A 17,484-nucleotide genomic window follows, 5' to 3' on the forward strand; every position below is an offset into this window, starting at 1 on the left:
TCTTTTGTTTTTCTATATATCTTTGCTTATATTTCCGAAAGAGCAGCTTTTTTCTTTTATGTACGAAAAGAGAGTGAGCTCTATCTCTGATGCCACCTGGTACACTCTTTCCTCGTTCTCTATGTACTCTTCTATCTCTTCTATTTTTTCGTCTGTTATATTTTCTATGGGCTGTTTAAGCGCATGCATTGCAGCTTGCATTATTTAAAAATTTTCAGTTCAGCCATATTCATGTATTTTTTTAGCTCTTGGATGACACCGCTATCTGACTCTTTTGCTATCATCTGAGACATGGGTATTGAAATGCACGGTAGATCTGCTCTGAGATTGGTCAGATGTGCTGTTTTTTGGGGAGGAACCACGTGCTCGCAGCTTGCACACTTGTACCCGCTCATGTTCTCCACAACTGCAGCTATCTCCAGACCAGACTTATTGCAAAATGATATTTGCCGGTTAGTGTCTGCTATGCTCAGCTTGTGCGGCGTGGTTACCAGGACAATCTTTATGTTTGGAATGTGCTTTGCAAGGGCAATGTGGACATCTGATGTGCCTGGCGGTGTGTCTATCACGATCACATCGTACTCTTCTATGCTGATCTTTTCTAGATATTGCAGGATTTCTACTCCCTTGGTGGGCCCACTCTTTTTTTCTGGTGTAAATACGTACAAAGAGTCAACTTTCGAAGGAATGTGTGTCTCTGCAATGATCTGCGAGCTGTCAACGCCTGCTACCCTCGCAATGCTTGGCCCTGCTATGTCTGCATCAATGATGCATGTTTTTCTTTCGGCGGAGAGCTGCAGTGCCAAACTAGCTGAAACTGTGCTTTTTCCCACTCCGCCTTTTCCGCTCATTACTCCTATTACGATCTTATCCATAAAACTTTTTTCTATCTTGCTGGGCCCTTCGCCCTCGTTCTTTATTGCGCACGCTCCTTTGGAAGGACAGCTGTTACAGTCGGTGATGCATGACATCTGTGCACTTTGTAAAAATTTCTATTTAAGAGCGGCGAGCTAGTAAATTTTTATGCTAATACCAGTTCGATGTTTTACGTGCGGAAAAGAAGTCTCCAGCAAGTGGGAAGAGTACATGGAGAGATGCACGGTCTCTGATGACAAAGCAGGCATACTGACGCAGCTCGGGTTTAAACGGCCATGCTGTCGGACAGTTATGCTGACCACTGTAGACATAATGCAGAAGATTCTCAAGTTTGAGTACCCGCAAGAGGGCCTTTCAAAAGACGAAAAGTTTTCATAGAGTTTGGTGCTGGATAGACAAACAGCTTTTTCTTGCAGCACATTTGCACAGCAAAGCTTTTTCTCTCATTGTCTGCAAAAGAAAAGTGGCAGCTAGAAAGAGTTTTATCTGCTCTCTTAGTAATAAAAGTACTTACCACTACATCTTCTGTTTTTCTTGGTGTTTATTCCACCCGGGAAGTTGTTCTCTTAGTTCTACTTTTTTCATCCTTCTTGACTGATGCATACTGTGAGTATAATCGAAGTAAAAATATTCACTGCTCCAGATGAAGTGCTGTTTTTCAGTAGGTCATACAATAAGTATAGCTGTAGAGCTCAAGCGCACTGTAGCCTTTCTGTGAGATAGATCATAGAGAGCAAAACTTTCTAAGCAGCACAGTTTCTTTGAAATGGGTGTTTCTCATCTATTTACTGCTGACTTGGAGAGCTTTAGCATAGAAAAATAAGTACACTGTGCCATAGCACTTTGCCAAAAATAAGATAAGCTGAAAAAGTTTTACTTAATGCTGTTAAACTGTACTTTTTTGTCTTTTCCGTCAATTATAGCATTTATAAAGTCCGGAATAAAAAGAACAGTTGTATCAGACCTGCAGACAGTTCCGCTGGGTATGGTTTTTCCAGGCACAATTCTTTCAGAATACACGGCGTTTCCGCCTTTGTTCGCCTCTTTCTCAGATGCGCTCACTTCCAAAACAAGAAATATGCCGGGATCTGAGACCGTTACTGCATCGTCTTTTGAGAAGTGCAGTATGTGCACGGACTGCAGGACTCTTTCCTTCTCTTTAGCCGATAGATTTACATACTTTTTATTCTTTTCAAGAAATGCGCATATAAGCTCTCTGTTTTTTCTCTGCTGCACCATAAGAATCGAAGTGTACGCGTCTGAAGTTACGACCCAAACCTGTGCATCTATCGTGCAGAGAACACTTGCGGTTCTGGGACAGCTGTACAAAAGAGATATTTCTCCAAAAAGAGAGTTTTCTCGAAGCGTTGCTCTTAGCTTTCCGTTCTTCCAGATCTGGAACTCTCCGCTTTCTATCAGATACATTGTTTTTCCGTACTCGTCCTGCTTTATAAGCTCTTCCCCGCTCTTGACCGGCTGCACGTACATTGTTGCTACGAGTTTTTCCATCTGCTCGGTGTCCATCGTCTGGGCTATAACTCGCGTATTTTTCAGAATATTCAGAAGCATTTCCGAGACACTTTTGTCCTTAGGATGCTCCTCCACCTGCGCAAAGGGATTTCCAGAGGCGCTCACGCTTCCTCTTCTTTTTCTCTGGAAGGGGCTGTCGTAGTCGATGCACGACACTGGTATTTGCGCCATAACCTCTATGTCGCTTTCTTCGGCTGCATCGGTGGAGAGAAGATCTACAATGGTCTCTCTGAAAATGCTCTCTGAAAAGCCAACAATGCTCTCGTTTTCCGCGTTTATGATGTAGTACGACAACACATCATTCGCAAACCGCAGTGGATCTTCTATGTCTTCGCTCCTTTCGTTAATATATTCGCATATAATATCTGCTGCCTTACGAAATGTTTTATCCATAAAAAGAAAAATTACCAAAAATCGTTTATTTGTACGCCTTATTCCTTTATGCAAGCCTCTGAAAAGTTCTGTATGTACGTCTCGTTGCACATCTGGACAAAGCTTTCAAGCGGACAGTAGAGCCCGTCTTTGATTCTAACAGGGTTGCATCTTGGCATTTCTGTTTTCTTCCCGTTGTATCGCATCTGCACGTATCTCTCCTGCGTATCTTTGTTTTTGAAAAGCTCAAAGATGACATTCGCACCGAACTTTGGCCATTTCTTTGTGTCTAATCCAACTGCCATGAGGATGGGATAGACTGTCACATCGTGTGCTGAGAAAATGGAGGCTTTGAGAGGCGATCTTTCATCAGTTGCTTTTACAATCATGTGCTCTGCTATTTCTTTCATGACTCCCCCCGTGTTCAGACTCAGCGCTTCTTTGCTGTTCAAGTGCTTGAACCACAGCTCAATCGAATACTTCTCCAGGGTGTCCATTATATGCTGTGGCACTCTTTTGAAGTGCACAAACCCGTGCGCTCTGCTGCTCACCACAAGATCGTATATTGCATACGGGCTGAGTGATGAGAAAAATGATGAGTGATTGTCTGAGAAGTATTTTCGTATTTCTTTTGCCTGGGGCTCGAACATCTTCTTGATTTTCTCGTGCGATACCTCCTTAAGCGACTTGAGCCTGGGGCAGTAGCGATTGCACGTGAGCGTATCCTGTGTCATGTCTACCACTTTTACGTCCATGCTGCTGGAGTAGTTCCTGTACATTCCCTGCATCAGAGACTGCAGACTCTCCAGGGTTCTTTGGAAGTTTGTCGATCTGAGGTGGAATTCGTTCTTATCAAAATTGGGCTTTATAAGCCCGTGTGTGTCAACGTACTTCTGTCTGAACCATGTCCCTAAACTAAAGAGATTTGCGCGCCCGGTATCTGTCAGCTGCCCAGGCGCACAGTTGAAGTCTCTTCCAGAGTTCTGCGAAATCTTGAACTGCAAAGGCTTAGCAGGCCCAATGTGCATGTAGCTCAGCAGGCCCTTGATTTTGTCCATGGCAGTTACATTCCTTTTAGGAATTGTGTAGTCTATCTTGGACACGCGGTGGCACAAATTCCATTTTGTTTTATCATGCGGCCCAAACATCAAGGGCGTTCTTTCCCCGTGTCTGTGCACAAGATGCACATACTCCAATTGTAGTCTCATAAAAAAAGAAAACTTTAAGCATAAATAAGTTTGTGCTCCAATGTCTGCAGAGATTCCAAAAATAAAAAATACCGTTACACAGATAGCAGGCGTGTGTCTCTTTTTCACCGCATAAAATATTCTGGCAGTTGTGATCTGCGTATTCTCGGGCTATACTCCGCTAGAGACAGCGAAATAAACTGCAGAACACTCGAAAATGCATTTGTGTCTACTGGCAATCTGCTGCCAATGGCTGCCCATAGAAGAGCACGGTTGACCAGTGTACTTTCCAGAGGATCAGGTTCTTTGCAAATAAAATACCTATTTTTAGAAAAACTCTTACACCTACAGAAGTATGCAGGAATGCGTAAAACTCGTGAGTACCTTAATCTCCTGTCTTTGCAAGGATTTGGCATACAGACCCTCTCCTAGTGCGAGTCCATTCTTTCTCCCAGGGATAAAACATATTTCGAAACTCTGCAAAATAAACAGAATGGCAGAAGAAGGAAAACCCCCCGTGCAAAAAAGACACGCCTCCTTGGAAATAGTGTCCAAGCCCAGCCTGCTTGATGCAGACAACACAATTCGTCTGGCTCTTGTCTTTCAGCTCGGCATTTCTTTTGCGATCTTTTGCGTTTTTATCTTTTGTCGGAAAAAAATACCGTGGATGTACTCAACCAACACAAAACGGTACAAGAAGCACCCTGCTGCAGTGTACAAAGGAGCTCTCGACTGGATTGTTCCCGTGTTTAGAATATCAGACACTGTGTTTTTCGAGCTCGTGGGCTTTGATGCGTTTCTTTTTGTCGAGACTCTTAAGCTTCTTGGGACCATCTTTCTTTTTCTTTCGATTGTTCTCTTTCCGGCCCTTGGGGCGTACTACTTTTTCTTTGCGCAGAGCAAAATCAGCCTCCAGATCATCATGAATCTTTCTTTTCTCTCCACGTCCTACAGTCCTCGGCACGTAAACTGCATTGTTCCGTGCCTGGGTGTTTGGTTTGTAACGGCTGTGATTATATACTTCCTGTACATTTTCTACAGGAAATACGTTATTCTTCGGCAGCTCCACATAAGAGACCGCGTGTTCTCCAAGTCCACGCCCTCCATAAAGAAAATGACCGATGAAATGAAGTCTTTCAAGAATGCGCTGAACGAAATCAACATATGCTCCAGGACAGTTCTAATAACGAACCTGCCAAAGTTCATCGTCAACAAAAAAGATCTTTTGTACTATCTGAAAGTGCTGGGAGTAAGTGTTGAGCCTGAAAATGCGCACTTAGTGACAAACACAAAAACCCTCGAAGAGCTGAACAGCATGAAAAAGGCTGCCATCATAAGCCTGGAGAAAGAAATGCAGAAGTTTTTTATGCGGCTCAACTTCCTTTCGATTGACACAGGCTTTTTTGAAAAACACATTGAGAACTACGACTCAACAATGGACCTTATTTCCAACGCGATCGCCTGGAAGAAAGCACACCCTGTGCCCAAGGAGCAGTACAAAGAGGAGCTGGACCATCTTGTGGACAAGGCATTTAACGGAAAGTTTTTTGACGTGCTGCAGAAAATAAATGAGAGCGCTGAGCCTGTTAAAATAGCAGAGTTTGTAGCAAATATAAAGGCCCTGACTGAAAAGATCGAAATTGAAAGAGAAAAGGCTTCAAAAGCGAGCATTAGTGACGAGCTTCTGTTCAAAGCGCAGAACAACTCCGAGCTACACGATAGATACGATATAGACGGCTCTGGATCGATATTTATGTCAACCATGTCTATTTTGAATGTGAAGCGAGCATACATAAACTTTATCAACAGCATTCCCCTCGGTGCTCACAACGGATTTGTTACCTTCAAAGAGACAAAGGATGCAAGCTTTCTGCGGATGTCTCTGATAGGCTCCGGCACTTTCAGCTGCAAAGCCATAGAAGCCCCTCCCCCAGATCTGATTATTTGGACCACGCTTACAGACACTCGGGTGCGGCGGGTGGTTAAAAAAATACTCGGGACAATAATCACCGTGGTGTTTGTCTCTTTGTTTATTCTGCTTGTATTTTTTGTCTCAACAATCATCAATATAGACACGTTTGACTCGATTGTTACAGCAATCAATCCAGAGCTGAGCGCCATAATAGGAAACTCCAACTTTCGAAAAACTTTTCAGGGTATCATTGTTCCCACTGTCTACTCGCAGTTCATTTCCATTGCGCCCTCCATCCTGTGGTGGATATGTGTCTTTGAGGGGAGCATCTCAAAGATTGAGTTTCAGAAGAGTTTTACAAAAAAATACTCGATCTTTCTTTTTTTCAACGGATTTCTTGTTCTTATTTTTGGAACAAGCATTGCCGGGCTGGTCTACAGCACCAAACAGACAACCTGGACAATTGAACACCTTGTCTCCACCCCTGTAGTGTCTTCTTCCATCTTCTTTCTTAATCTTCTCATCCACAAGACCTTTGGCGGGCTGATGTCTGAGCTTCTGCAGATTCCCAGGCTTCTTTCCTGGGTACTAGCATACATCCTAGGCGGAGTGTTCACGCGAAGAGAGGAAATTAAAAGATTTGACTCGCAGCCGATAAACTTTGGGTCTTTGTACCCGCAGGTATTTCTCCTATTTCCGATGATTCTCATATACTCGATCATATGCCCGCTGTTTATGCCAATTGGCTGTCTGTACTTCTTTGGCGCTTTTGCTGTGTACAAGTCTCTCTTCCTGTATTCGCACGAAAGCCAGCTGGAGAGCGGGGGAGAGCACTGGCCGTCCCTCTTCACAAGCATCTTCTACTCTCTTATAATCTTCCATGCTATAACGCTTGTGTACTTTGTCTCGCACAAACAGTACATCACTCTGCTTCTCATACTTCCCCTTATAGTAATAACGATAGGGGTGTGGAAGGGGTTTACAAATCTGATCTCAAAAAACTGCTATTTTCTCCCAAATAACAACTCAGAAAACATACAGAGCAACGAGTCCATAAAAAAGCTGTTTGAGCTGAGAAAAGAAGACATTCAGCACTGGAAGGAGTCATCCAACGTGGAAAAAGACATATACTACCTGCAAGGAGAGAAACTGCACAAAGACAAAGATGTTCCGTATGTCTACAAAGACCTTTCCTTTCTGCCGTCCATCTCTGCCATTATTCTCCCCAACTGGTTCTACATAACGCTCCTGTACCTCAGGGACAACGGAGAGTCTGATGTTTTTGGGCTGGAGAAGAAAAAAAAGAGTAGATTTTTCTGAAAATGAAGGAGTGCGGAATATAAAGCCATAAAAACCGTACAACAGAGCATACTACTGACTCGTGATTTAGAAAAAGCAGAACACCCACAATCCTGCTGAATAGTGCTATTATATGCACATCCAACCAAGGAATAAAACACACACTAAAAGCCATTTAGCCTGCTTCTAATATTTTATTATATTCTCCCACGGCCCTTGAAAGAGAAGAAAAACAGCAGCGAATGAAAAGTTTGCTCTAAAAAAGAATGGATAGCACAGCTCACTTACAGTGCAGGAATGCATCAGAAGAGAAAAGAAAAGCATCCCAAGCAGAGAGAAGAGCTAAAATGGGCAGAAGATGCATGCCCACTCTAGAAAGAGCTAGGCAGCCAGGGCTGTTCAGTCTTGTGTGGTTTGGTGGCCGAGTGGTCTAAGGCGTTCGACTTAAGATCGAATCTCGATAGAGGCGCGGGTTCGAATCCCGCTCAAACCATGTTTTTTCTTAAACAGAATCTATTTTTTTAGCTCATGGCGCCCAGAGAAGAGAAGAAGAAGAGCCCAAGCTGCTCAGAAATATCGCAAATATTCATGGAGGGGGAAACTCTCCTGAAGGGAAGCAGCCTGATAGACAAGGAAGAGCCCATACAAGAGTTTGCATCTGTGCCTGACAATGGCCTCGACCAGTCCTTTGGCATAGAGAACAAGAGCTACCACTTTCTCTCAGACAATGAGTCGTTCTACGGAGACTTAAAGAAAGGCCCTTTCCACTCCAAGGCTCCCATAAACAAAGAGTTCACAGACAACATACTCTTCAAAGAAATGAAGTTCTCAAGCCCGCCAAGGAGAGGAGGGAAGTACAGGAAAGCCTTTGGAGCTCCTCAGCTGATGGATCCAGACGACAGCCTGGACATAGAAACAGGAACCTTCCAGAGAAAAAGAAAGTTCACTGAAAAAGCCATTAAAGAGACAGAGAGTGAGAATATGTATCTCTTCAAAGAAGAGCTGGGAGCACACACCGCAAACTCTTCATTCACAAAGCTTCCGGGATTTAAAACAGCTGAGGGATCGAGTGTGTACGTGAACGAAGAATGCACAGCAAAAGCAAGAAGAAGTTTTGACTTTCTGCAGAGCAGCACAATCTCCCAAATATCTCCTCCGAAGCCCAAGGTTATCTATCCAAGGGAGAAAGAGATACAAGATGCCCTGCAGATGTACAGAAAAGTAAAACAAGAAATATTCCCGCTAACTCGCTCAGATGAAGAGGAGTACGACATGTTCTCTCTGTTCAAGTGGGCGTGGATCTCTCTGCTCCCGCAAATACAGGAAATTCAGAAAAGAGGAGGGGAGCTGCAGAACTCTGAAATCGAGCGGTTGGTGCTCCTCGAGTCAAAGAAAAGATGGAAACTCAACCCTAAGTCTGTTCTTCAGCGCATTGCAGAGCACGATGAGAGCCCAGCAGTGTACATGAAGGTTCTTGTTGTAGAAGGGGGCACAGACGTAATAACCATTACAGACGGGATATACTCTCTTAGAGCCAAGCTGGATGAGGGCCTGCAGTGTATCTCCAGCAAAATAACCGTGGGAAAGATCCTGCAGGTGGCATGCTCTGTGCTGCTCCAAGGCTACCCCATGTCCATATGGCAGGCTAATGCAGAAAGAGTCCCGGTTATAGAGCTTAAATACAACGGAGTAAAGCCGTGCTTGTCAGGGCCCCTTGGATACCAAAATGCAATGGGGTACATACGGGCGCTCTCTTCCATCAGGCTGCAGGGAGGGTTTATAAGCTGTCTGATGCTGAAGGTGGATAGGCACATAGACACTGCATACATTGTCAATATAAAAGGCTCAAAAACCGTTATAGAGGAAGACCGGATAGAGAGCACAGTGCAGAGAATAGAAAAAAGCATAGAAAGCCTTGGGCTCTCAACGGAGGAGAAGATGAAAGAGTTTGACTCTGTGAAGCTGCACAAGTACAAGAGATACGAGGTTTCGTGTGACTACTCCCCGGGAGGAAGCTCAGCCATACTTTCTCTCTGGGAGTCCGCTCTCAACGACAACAATCTGGGGATAGGCAAGCGGTATCTGTTCTTCATGCTCACCACGCCTGCAAAGAAGAAAGAGAGCGACAGAATTCTTCTGTCAACAACCTCAAGGACGTCTTTTAAGCTTATATAGGACAGTGCTCTTTCTATTTGTAAATTGCAGAATGTGCGCTCATTTGTTCTGCTCTCAAGACATAGCATACAGCTCAGTGTGTAATAATAAATCCAATGTTCTTCTTTTTATATCTATTAGTGCAAGGAGGAGAGAAAGAAGGGGAATAGCAGCGTGTAAACTATTGCGCTCTCTATCTGCGCCTCCAGAACGACGAAAATATGCCTGTATTTTCTCCAAGTCAGAGTTAAATAAATTTTATTTTTAGTACCCCTGTGCAGTGAAGATGACGTTCATGGCTAGAGTCTCTGATTGTGATGAATGAAAGCAGTCTGAGCACATTGTAGATAAAGTCCTAAAACAAAACAAAGTGATGGTTATAGATGACGAGTATGAATGTTTATTATGAATTTAGATTTTGCTGATTGTTTTGTTTTCTTAATACCTTGCATGTGATGATTCTATCTTTCACGACGGTCGTCTGAGCCATGATGATTTTTAGTTCTGATGCTTTTACTTTTAAACGCTTGAATGATCCTTTGCCCTTTTCTTCTACGATGTGTGGATGGCCTGCAAATTAGAGCTATCTTGTCTCTCATTTCTTTTTGTTTATAATTGCACTTTGTGCTGTTTTTAATTTGTCTTTGTGCACTGTCATGTTTGTTTGTTTGGGCTTATTTATCATTTTTTTGGGTGTAAACAGATTAAATAAGATATATAAAGAGAAGAAGATTCTGAAATAATGAAGTTTAAGATGATGAAAAGGACAATACTTTCCGTGCAGCGTGTTTGTGCAGTGGGCTATGTCTTTGTCTCTGTGCTATCCACGGCTAGATGCTTTCTCCTAAACGGCAATCCTGGGGTATTCGTAAGCACAAAGGTAATTGGAGGTGCTGAAGCAGCAGCTGGTTTTGTTGAGGTAAACTCCAGTGAGTTCTTGGGATCTGATGAGCGATCCAGCACTTTCCATGCTATCTCAGAGAAGTGTTTGAGAGACTTGGATGAGTACATTCAAAGAGACCAAAAACAGGAAAGCAGTATTTTGTTCGATAACAGCAGAAGACTCAATACCGACTTAGCCTCTGTCTACAGAACTCTTTACTTCCTGGAACTCTACGGCATCACCGACAAACAGAGAAACAGCCTAATGAATGCATGCATGGAGTACGACAGAGAAAAAATAGCAAAAGCCATGGTTGATATATACACATCGCTGGTTGCCAAGGAAAGCTACTCCATAAAAGTTAAATTGGAGGGAAGCAATGATCTTATTAGCACAACGCCTTCTTTCTCTGTTAAAGACACCGATTTACAGAACTTTATCTGCAGAAAGATGCTCTTGAACTATTCGCAGAACGGGAAATGCATAGACTTTATCGAGAGAGCGGTCGGTCTTTATGCAGAAGAAGAGAAAAAGGTAAAGAAGACAGGCCTCTATGCATCTGTAGAAATTAAAAAAAAGTACTCTTCAGTCTTTGCGGATGCCAAGAGCAATACTTCCAAAGAAGCTATGCCAAGACCGGAAAACAAATCTGTCTTTAGGCCCGTAAACAGGCTCATATGCCCATTTGAAGAATGGAAAAAGACCATTTTGAGAGATGGCTATGATGTAGCAACAGTTGAAATACCCTGGAGCTACTTGGATGCAAGAATTTTTGCTAACACTGATCTTAGCTTTGACATGGCCGTGCTTGAAAAAATAATTAACAGCATTATAAGACTTGAGAACTTCAAAGAGCTTGCTGAGCTAATCGACAACCCATTCGTGGAGAAAAGCGCAGGTTCCATAAGCTCGCTTCTTTTCTTCTTGAAAAACTGCATTAGCATCTACCACTCTTCTCTTGCAGAGAGAGATGCTGCATTTACTCTTGTAACTAAAGCAAGGATCTGCAGCATAGTACTAAGCTACATTAAAGGCACTTTAACTCCAACCATTTTGCAGAACCATCTGGAAGTGCTCCTTGGCGACATAATGCACAACCTTATAAAACTGCAGATTGTGAAGCAGATAGAAATAGCTGAAAAGTTCGCACTGAGCTGCCAAACAGAAATCTACAAAAAAGAAAAAAGCATCTTTAGCTACATATTTTCTATCGACTCTTCACTTTCAAAAGACCTTGCTCCAAGGCCATTGCAGCTCCCTCTTCCTTCTCTGATAATCAGCTCTTACTTGGGTAGCAAGTGTTAGCTAGACACCCATGAAAAGTGCTAATCTGTAGATTTGTTTGTAGCTGGATACTAGTCTACGAAATAAAAATAAATGTCTATAGTTTTGTTCTAGTAGTATGCTTTGGATAATTTTGTACTTTTTTATTAATGTAAAAGCAGAGCTTGCTAGTCGAAATATTCTGCCATTTATTCGTATTTGGTGCAAGTTCTCACAACTGAATATGCTCTATACATAAATTACAAACATTCTCAGAATGTAGAGTGTTTATTTTTATGCTGGCACTAGAATATCTCTTCTGTGCATATATTTCAGTAGATGTCTTGAATGTACCTACATTATGTGATGATGTTGCAGTGTATTGTATATATGTAAATGTTTTTAAAGAATAGGGAGCAGTGGCTGTTTATCTAGCCCAACTGTGAGTATAGCTCTACAGATGTATGCGCATACGCAGAGGATAGTGTGTTTTTATCTGGTAATACAGCATGTGAGAGATTCAATATACTGTTTAATGGCAGCCTATTGTTTGAGAAGTAGCAAACAAACTAAAGTGTCTTTCATATGTCTCAATTAGTGCACATGTTTGTTTGTTGCTGCTAATTCCAATGCTAATTGATGAAAATACATTGGAAAAATATTTACTATGCACCTTTTGAGTAGAAAGCTTGTTTGTTTATTTATTAAATTGGCAGCCTCTGCTAAAATACACAAACAAACAAGCATTTGAATTAGCTGATAGATTTGAAGTTTTTGTTTACTAATCAAAAATAAAATCTATAAATAGGAGATAGGCTGGGCAAAATATGAAAGTCATAAAAACGATAAGTATAATAAGTTTGTATCTTACAGTTTTTGCAAAGTTAGCATCTTCGCGTGAAGATACAGGAAGTGCAGATTTTGAGTCGAGCGAGTATGAGACCATGGATTCTCAAAGAGTCAAAACAGCAAAAACATACAAGCTCAACTTCGGGAGCGCTGCAATTCCCACCAACTTGTCCAAGAAAGAGCTGCACGAGCAGTCTAAAAACTTCGCTGCAATCCAGGAAAAAGAAAGAGAAAATGTGCTTAGATACCTGGACTTCAGCGATAGAAGCAGCTTGTTGGATTTAAGAGGCGAAAAGCTCTATGTCACCAAGAACATTTTTGTTGAAATGGCGGTGTCTAAAACAATCCTGCACAGCACAGGCTTTTCCAGCACTAAAAAACAAAAAAAGCAGAACAAGTTGCAGTCTTTCCTAGGCTTTTTGTTCTACCCCAGCGCAGAGAGCGTAGAGCGCACCGGCATACCCATTGGAGATATTCTCTCAAGCAACCAAAAATATGAGAGTCTTTCTTCAGAAGATCTAAAAGACAGAGTTTTTGATTGCACAAGTGCAACAGCACACAACACATGGGTGCTGAGCAACATTCTGAAAACCGATGAAAACAAAAAAATAAGAGAAGCCTCTTTCATCAGCAGTGCCATGAGGTATATACTGCACTCGGTGTTTAATCTGGAAAAAAAAATGATTCTGAAGAATCAAATAGGTTTAAACGCCCTAGACGCGGCTGATAGGGAAACTGCCATTAAAGTGCTTACAAATGAGCTGGACTCAGCACTGCAAAACGTCATGTCTATAACGATAGTTCCCATCCTGAAAAGCCTTGATGTCTACAGATATGCACTGCTCAAAAAGAGGGCAGAAATCCTCATTAATTCCATCGTAGAAAATAAACCTGCGAGGGCATTTAGTGTCTACAAGATGCTTCTTGGCTGCACCAGCAACTCTTTCGGCTTATTTTCACAAAACAACGCAAAGATGAATGTGCATAGCAACACCTGTGTAAATGCCACAGCCAATGGATATGTTGAAATTATCACAGAAGATTTAATTGAGAAAGCAATAGAGCACACGTATAAGGAAATGGTAAGAGTTAGCTCTGGCTTGCCTAATATCTACAATAGCAGCCATACTGATCTGTACATAACGCTAGAAGAGCTGGCTGTTGTTTTTGGCCTCTACAAGATTGCAAACTTAAGAGAAGGCAACCCCGTGCAGCGTGCTGAAATAGAAACACTAATTGAAAACAGCCAGTGGGACAGAACAAAGAGCGTTGATCTGGAGCTCTTTGAAAGTTTATCAGATATGAAAAAAGCTCTGGAGGCCCAAAGCGGCGACATTAGGCCATGCTTTAACACTACCGTGTCTATCTGTAATTCCAATGAAAACAATAGAAATTTCATGTGCGAGAATGGGCATCTTTCTATTGAATACTCGCCTGTTTCCTCTGCAAATAAAATATGCAACACGGCAGAAGTAGCACAAGAAAAACTGAACCTGCACACACTAAAAGTTGCCAACGAGATTCTAATGCCTAAAATGCAAAACCGAATTCACATCAAAAATGCTCCAGAAGACGATCTTGTGTATGAGATAGCTTGCAGCATCGCAGAACAAAACTCTTTCTACTACAAAACAGGTGGTACCGAAATGGCAGTGACATACATTTCTCCTTTCATCGAAATGAAGAAGTGTGCCCAAGGCCAGATATCGCACAGTAATGAGTATACCTATCAGGCCATATACCAAAATGAATTTTTTGTGCAGAGCCCATATACCTCTTACAAATACAAAATTACCACTGATGCAGATGCTGGGAGATTCGATGTAAAAGCATTGCGTTTTAGCATTCCAATGGAGAGCCACCCATCAGATCACATTGATGTATGTTTTGAAAGCAATCTTAAAACAGTCCTGCAAAATATAAAAAAGGTCATAAAGGATATAAAAAAGAAAGATCTTAAGGAACTCAACTTAAATATAACGGTTAGGGATTTAATTAAAAAATATATTCTTGGCCTTACAATGGGATGCAATGAATATAAAGAAGTTGATCCAATGGTACTAAGCAAGTATTCTATATACAAATTCCAGCTAGTTATGAATCTACTTATCAACTTAGAGCAATCCATCAATTCATTAATACAAGATGTTGATATTAGTCATAAGCTTAAAACTATAGAAGAAATATTGAATATTGAACTTAGCATACAAAAATATGAATATAATAACCCAAAAGAAACTTATATCATTTCTATAAATTCCATTGAACTGCAATATGATGTACTACTTTATAGTATTCTTTCAGCAATCAGCTACACTATAGAAAGATTCATAAACGAAAAAAAAGCTCATTTAAAAGTGTTTGAAGGTGTTTCAGAAAAACTAAATGCTTTAAATATAAAAAATAACTTCAATGAAAAAGATTTAGAAAAAGACGCTGCAGATTTGCATAAAGTTATAATTGGTGAAAGAAATAACCCAAAAAAAAGTTATATATCGCTCACTAGTAAAAAATATACTATGAATGACTTCTTTAAAAATACTGATCTAAAAAAGGCATTCACACATTGGGGCAATAAAAAAAACAAAAAAGAAACAGATATGGAAAAAGACTGCAATAGTTTCTGGAGCTACATGTATATAGACGATTACCCTAAAAATCTCAAAGGAATAATATTCCCACCAATTGCAGTCAGCTGTAAAAGTGCACTACATCCGTACATCAACCTACTTTCTGAAATAAGCAATGTAACACTTCTAAACTACTAATGGGTGATTTTAACTCAAAGGATACAAATTTCTATCTGTTCTCCATCTTTGCGGAGTAAGGCTCTTTGCGAGCACCTGAAAACAGCTGCAAGGCTGCAACAATAAAGACAATTTGTTCATTTTTTTCTAGGATTGGTTACTTCGCACATCTTGGATTTTTAAACTTGGTGAAAACAGAAACTTAGTATGGACTCGGTCAAAAAAGAAGAAACTCCAGAGGGAAGAAAAAAAGAAAGCAAGGCAGAAAAAAGAGCACAGAGCGCTCTAAAGCAGTCAGCCTCTACGCTGTCAGCTCCCCCGCTAGACCATCCTCTTCTGAACCAGATGAAAACAGAAATAAGAAGACTTTATGGTGAAAAAGTAAATATGGCAAATACAAATTATATTGTGAAGCCGCACGAGTTCAAGTGTTTGGCAAAGGCGCTTTCAAAAGCCCTGTGGAACGAAGAAAAAACCCTGGAAACAGTGGATGACATCATATACGCAGTGGATTACCTCTGCAGCAAGAAACAGAGCGCGGCAGAGGACGGCGTGGATGCCTCTGTAACAAACAAAGAGCTTCTTACAACAATTCGATTCATAGCATCTTCTCTCAGGGCTCTGGTGCCACAGGTCGAGAACAGAACAACACCTGCTAATTCTCTGCTATCTGCTGATCTAAAGTACCTGATGGAGTCTAAGGACGTGCTTGAAACTGCGCTAACCTCCACAGGGCACTCTACCCTTGAGTCGCTAGCCGCGGAAAGAACCCGATTGAAAAATATTATTTCATCCATCACCCAGACATTCTCCATCTCTCCTGCAGAAGACATCCTGGCGTCGCTGAAGAACATGCAGAAACAAGAAGAAAAAAGATACAACAATGAGCTTCTTCAGAGAGATAGAAATGCCGAGTGCCAGAAAAGATATTTTGAGGAAACCATCCAACAAGCCAAAGAACGGATCGCTGCTCTAGAAAGTGAGAACAAAAATCTTGTGCGCCGCCTGAACGAGAGAAAAGACCGCACGGCTGAAGTCCTTGAGAGAGGCGATGCTCTGGAGCAGAATATTTCGCAGATAAAACAGGTTCTAGCCGAAGAAGAGACAAGAATACAGCAGGAGAGAGAGGAGTACAAGAAAGTCAAAAAAACTCTCATAGACTACAACAAGAAAATGGCTAAAATCGTCCAAGAGCTAGTGGAGAGAATTAAAAAAGAGCAGAAAGAGCGGGATAATCTGATGGCTCTTAGGGATGGGATGGAAGACGCATAGTTTGATGAGAGCCACACACTTTTATCTATTTAATTTAAAAGTATAAATTTAGTAATAAATAAATCATCCATGAGCAATGTCGAAGAGACTGTGTTTAATCAGTCTTCAACTATTTTGGAGTCTTCTTCTCGTTCGCTGCAGGATGTCTCTTGGCTAGGGAGCATACAGCAGCCAGAAACAAAAGAGCCTGAAAAGCCTCTATATCTCCCCGAGTGGACGGACAGCGGTGCTGCAGTCATTCACGAAAATGTTGTTAAAATCCAAGTAGATGGCGCATACCACGTATTTCCGATAGAAAAGTACCCGGTGGACAGGAAAGAGACCAGGCACATAGAAGAAAGAATTAAAAAAGCGCAGAATGCAAATAAAGTTTGCAAAAAAGAGAGCACAGAGGAGGTAGCTCAAAAGAGTATAATATTTGACTCAAGCACTTTGGAAGTTATAGATCAGTCCAGCTTGTATGACTGTTCTACGGGGGTAGAGAATGGTGGCTTGATTGGCACTGATAAAAGAGCCGATTCATTGAAAAAAGCGAGTATGGATGAGAATAAAGCACTCAAAGAAAATCTGTTTTTTCTCTGGGAAAGAGAAAGCTCTGAGCAAATTATAGCCCAGAATAACATTACAGTGTGTACAAAGGCAGTAAAAAATAAGCCAAACAAACTTTTAGTAAGGTCATCAAAAATTGCAGATGTTCTTACTGTCATGTCGCTAAAATACAAGATCTCATTTGTACACCTTACAAAGGAAACATTAGACACAGCACTTTGCTCACTGGAGAATAGCATTCGCAGAAATGGAAGCGACACAGGGCCTGCTCTAAGGCTTAGAAAAACACAGAAGCCAGATGATCTGCTAGAAACAGTGCTTCGGTCGGTGTCCGGAATTACTGTTGATGAAATCTCCATTTTAAAAAAGAAGTTTGGCTCTCTTGCTGGAATGTCTCAGATAGGCTTTTCTGTAGAGGGAGTGCAAAGCCATACAATCCTCCAAGTTAGGAACTTATTCTCCAAAGACAGCTAGAAAGAAATGCATGTGCCATACAGAACTCTCTACACATTAGCTGTTTTTTGATGTTTTTCAAAAATTGCAGTGCTAATTCTTTCTCCTGAGTGCTTTACTCTGTTTTCACAGTAGTTC

General features: G+C 41.5%; 11 protein-coding genes across 11 annotated transcripts; 7 read left to right on the forward strand and 4 right to left on the reverse strand.

Moving 5' to 3' along the window:
* Positions 1-12: 12 nt before the first annotated feature.
* NEMIN01_0010 (uncharacterized protein) lies at positions 13-201 on the reverse strand (the record flags this gene model as incomplete). Its single annotated transcript, XM_051475952.1, has 1 exon — positions 13-201. The coding sequence occupies one exon, from the start codon at positions 199-201 to the stop codon at positions 13-15; it is 189 nt and encodes a 62-aa protein (XP_051331912.1).
* Positions 201-971, reverse strand: NEMIN01_0166 (uncharacterized protein; the record flags this gene model as incomplete). Its single annotated transcript, XM_051476108.1, has 1 exon — positions 201-971. One exon carries the CDS (start codon positions 969-971, stop codon positions 201-203), a length of 771 nt encoding a protein of 256 aa, XP_051332068.1.
* Positions 972-1,023: 52 nt separating this feature from the next.
* Positions 1,024-1,254, forward strand: NEMIN01_0011 (DNA-directed RNA polymerases I, II, and III subunit RPABC5; the record flags this gene model as incomplete). Its single annotated transcript, XM_051475953.1, has 1 exon — positions 1,024-1,254. The coding sequence occupies one exon, from the start codon at positions 1,024-1,026 to the stop codon at positions 1,252-1,254; it is 231 nt and encodes a 76-aa protein (XP_051331913.1).
* Positions 1,255-1,749: 495 nt separating this feature from the next.
* On the reverse strand, positions 1,750-2,799 carry NEMIN01_0167 (cAMP-dependent protein kinase regulator; the record flags this gene model as incomplete). Its single annotated transcript, XM_051476109.1, has 1 exon — positions 1,750-2,799. The coding sequence occupies one exon, from the start codon at positions 2,797-2,799 to the stop codon at positions 1,750-1,752; it is 1,050 nt and encodes a 349-aa protein (XP_051332069.1).
* Positions 2,800-2,837: 38 nt separating this feature from the next.
* NEMIN01_0168 (lysophosphatidic acid phosphatase type 6) lies at positions 2,838-3,986 on the reverse strand (the record flags this gene model as incomplete). Its single annotated transcript, XM_051476110.1, has 1 exon — positions 2,838-3,986. The coding sequence occupies one exon, from the start codon at positions 3,984-3,986 to the stop codon at positions 2,838-2,840; it is 1,149 nt and encodes a 382-aa protein (XP_051332070.1).
* A 472-nt stretch (positions 3,987-4,458) lies between these two features.
* Positions 4,459-7,197, forward strand: NEMIN01_0169 (calcium permeable stress-gated cation channel; the record flags this gene model as incomplete). The annotated part of the gene is made up of 1 exon (XM_051476111.1): positions 4,459-7,197. One exon carries the CDS (start codon positions 4,459-4,461, stop codon positions 7,195-7,197), a length of 2,739 nt encoding a protein of 912 aa, XP_051332071.1.
* A 507-nt stretch (positions 7,198-7,704) lies between these two features.
* On the forward strand, positions 7,705-9,351 carry NEMIN01_0170 (uncharacterized protein; the record flags this gene model as incomplete). The annotated part of the gene is made up of 1 exon (XM_051476112.1): positions 7,705-9,351. The coding sequence occupies one exon, from the start codon at positions 7,705-7,707 to the stop codon at positions 9,349-9,351; it is 1,647 nt and encodes a 548-aa protein (XP_051332072.1).
* Positions 9,352-10,084: 733 nt separating this feature from the next.
* On the forward strand, positions 10,085-11,518 carry NEMIN01_0171 (uncharacterized protein; the record flags this gene model as incomplete). The annotated part of the gene is made up of 1 exon (XM_051476113.1): positions 10,085-11,518. One exon carries the CDS (start codon positions 10,085-10,087, stop codon positions 11,516-11,518), a length of 1,434 nt encoding a protein of 477 aa, XP_051332073.1.
* A 785-nt stretch (positions 11,519-12,303) lies between these two features.
* Positions 12,304-15,093, forward strand: NEMIN01_0172 (uncharacterized protein; the record flags this gene model as incomplete). Its single annotated transcript, XM_051476114.1, has 1 exon — positions 12,304-15,093. One exon carries the CDS (start codon positions 12,304-12,306, stop codon positions 15,091-15,093), a length of 2,790 nt encoding a protein of 929 aa, XP_051332074.1.
* Positions 15,094-15,279: 186 nt separating this feature from the next.
* Positions 15,280-16,344, forward strand: NEMIN01_0173 (uncharacterized protein; the record flags this gene model as incomplete). The annotated part of the gene is made up of 1 exon (XM_051476115.1): positions 15,280-16,344. The coding sequence occupies one exon, from the start codon at positions 15,280-15,282 to the stop codon at positions 16,342-16,344; it is 1,065 nt and encodes a 354-aa protein (XP_051332075.1).
* A 69-nt stretch (positions 16,345-16,413) lies between these two features.
* NEMIN01_0174 (uncharacterized protein) lies at positions 16,414-17,367 on the forward strand (the record flags this gene model as incomplete). The annotated part of the gene is made up of 1 exon (XM_051476116.1): positions 16,414-17,367. One exon carries the CDS (start codon positions 16,414-16,416, stop codon positions 17,365-17,367), a length of 954 nt encoding a protein of 317 aa, XP_051332076.1.
* Positions 17,368-17,484: the final 117 nt, after the last annotated feature.

This window comes from Nematocida minor (genome assembly GCF_024244105.1).
Source record: "Nematocida minor strain JUm1510 chromosome Unknown 7925, whole genome shotgun sequence".
NCBI classification, from domain to species: domain Eukaryota; kingdom Fungi; phylum Microsporidia; genus Nematocida; species Nematocida minor.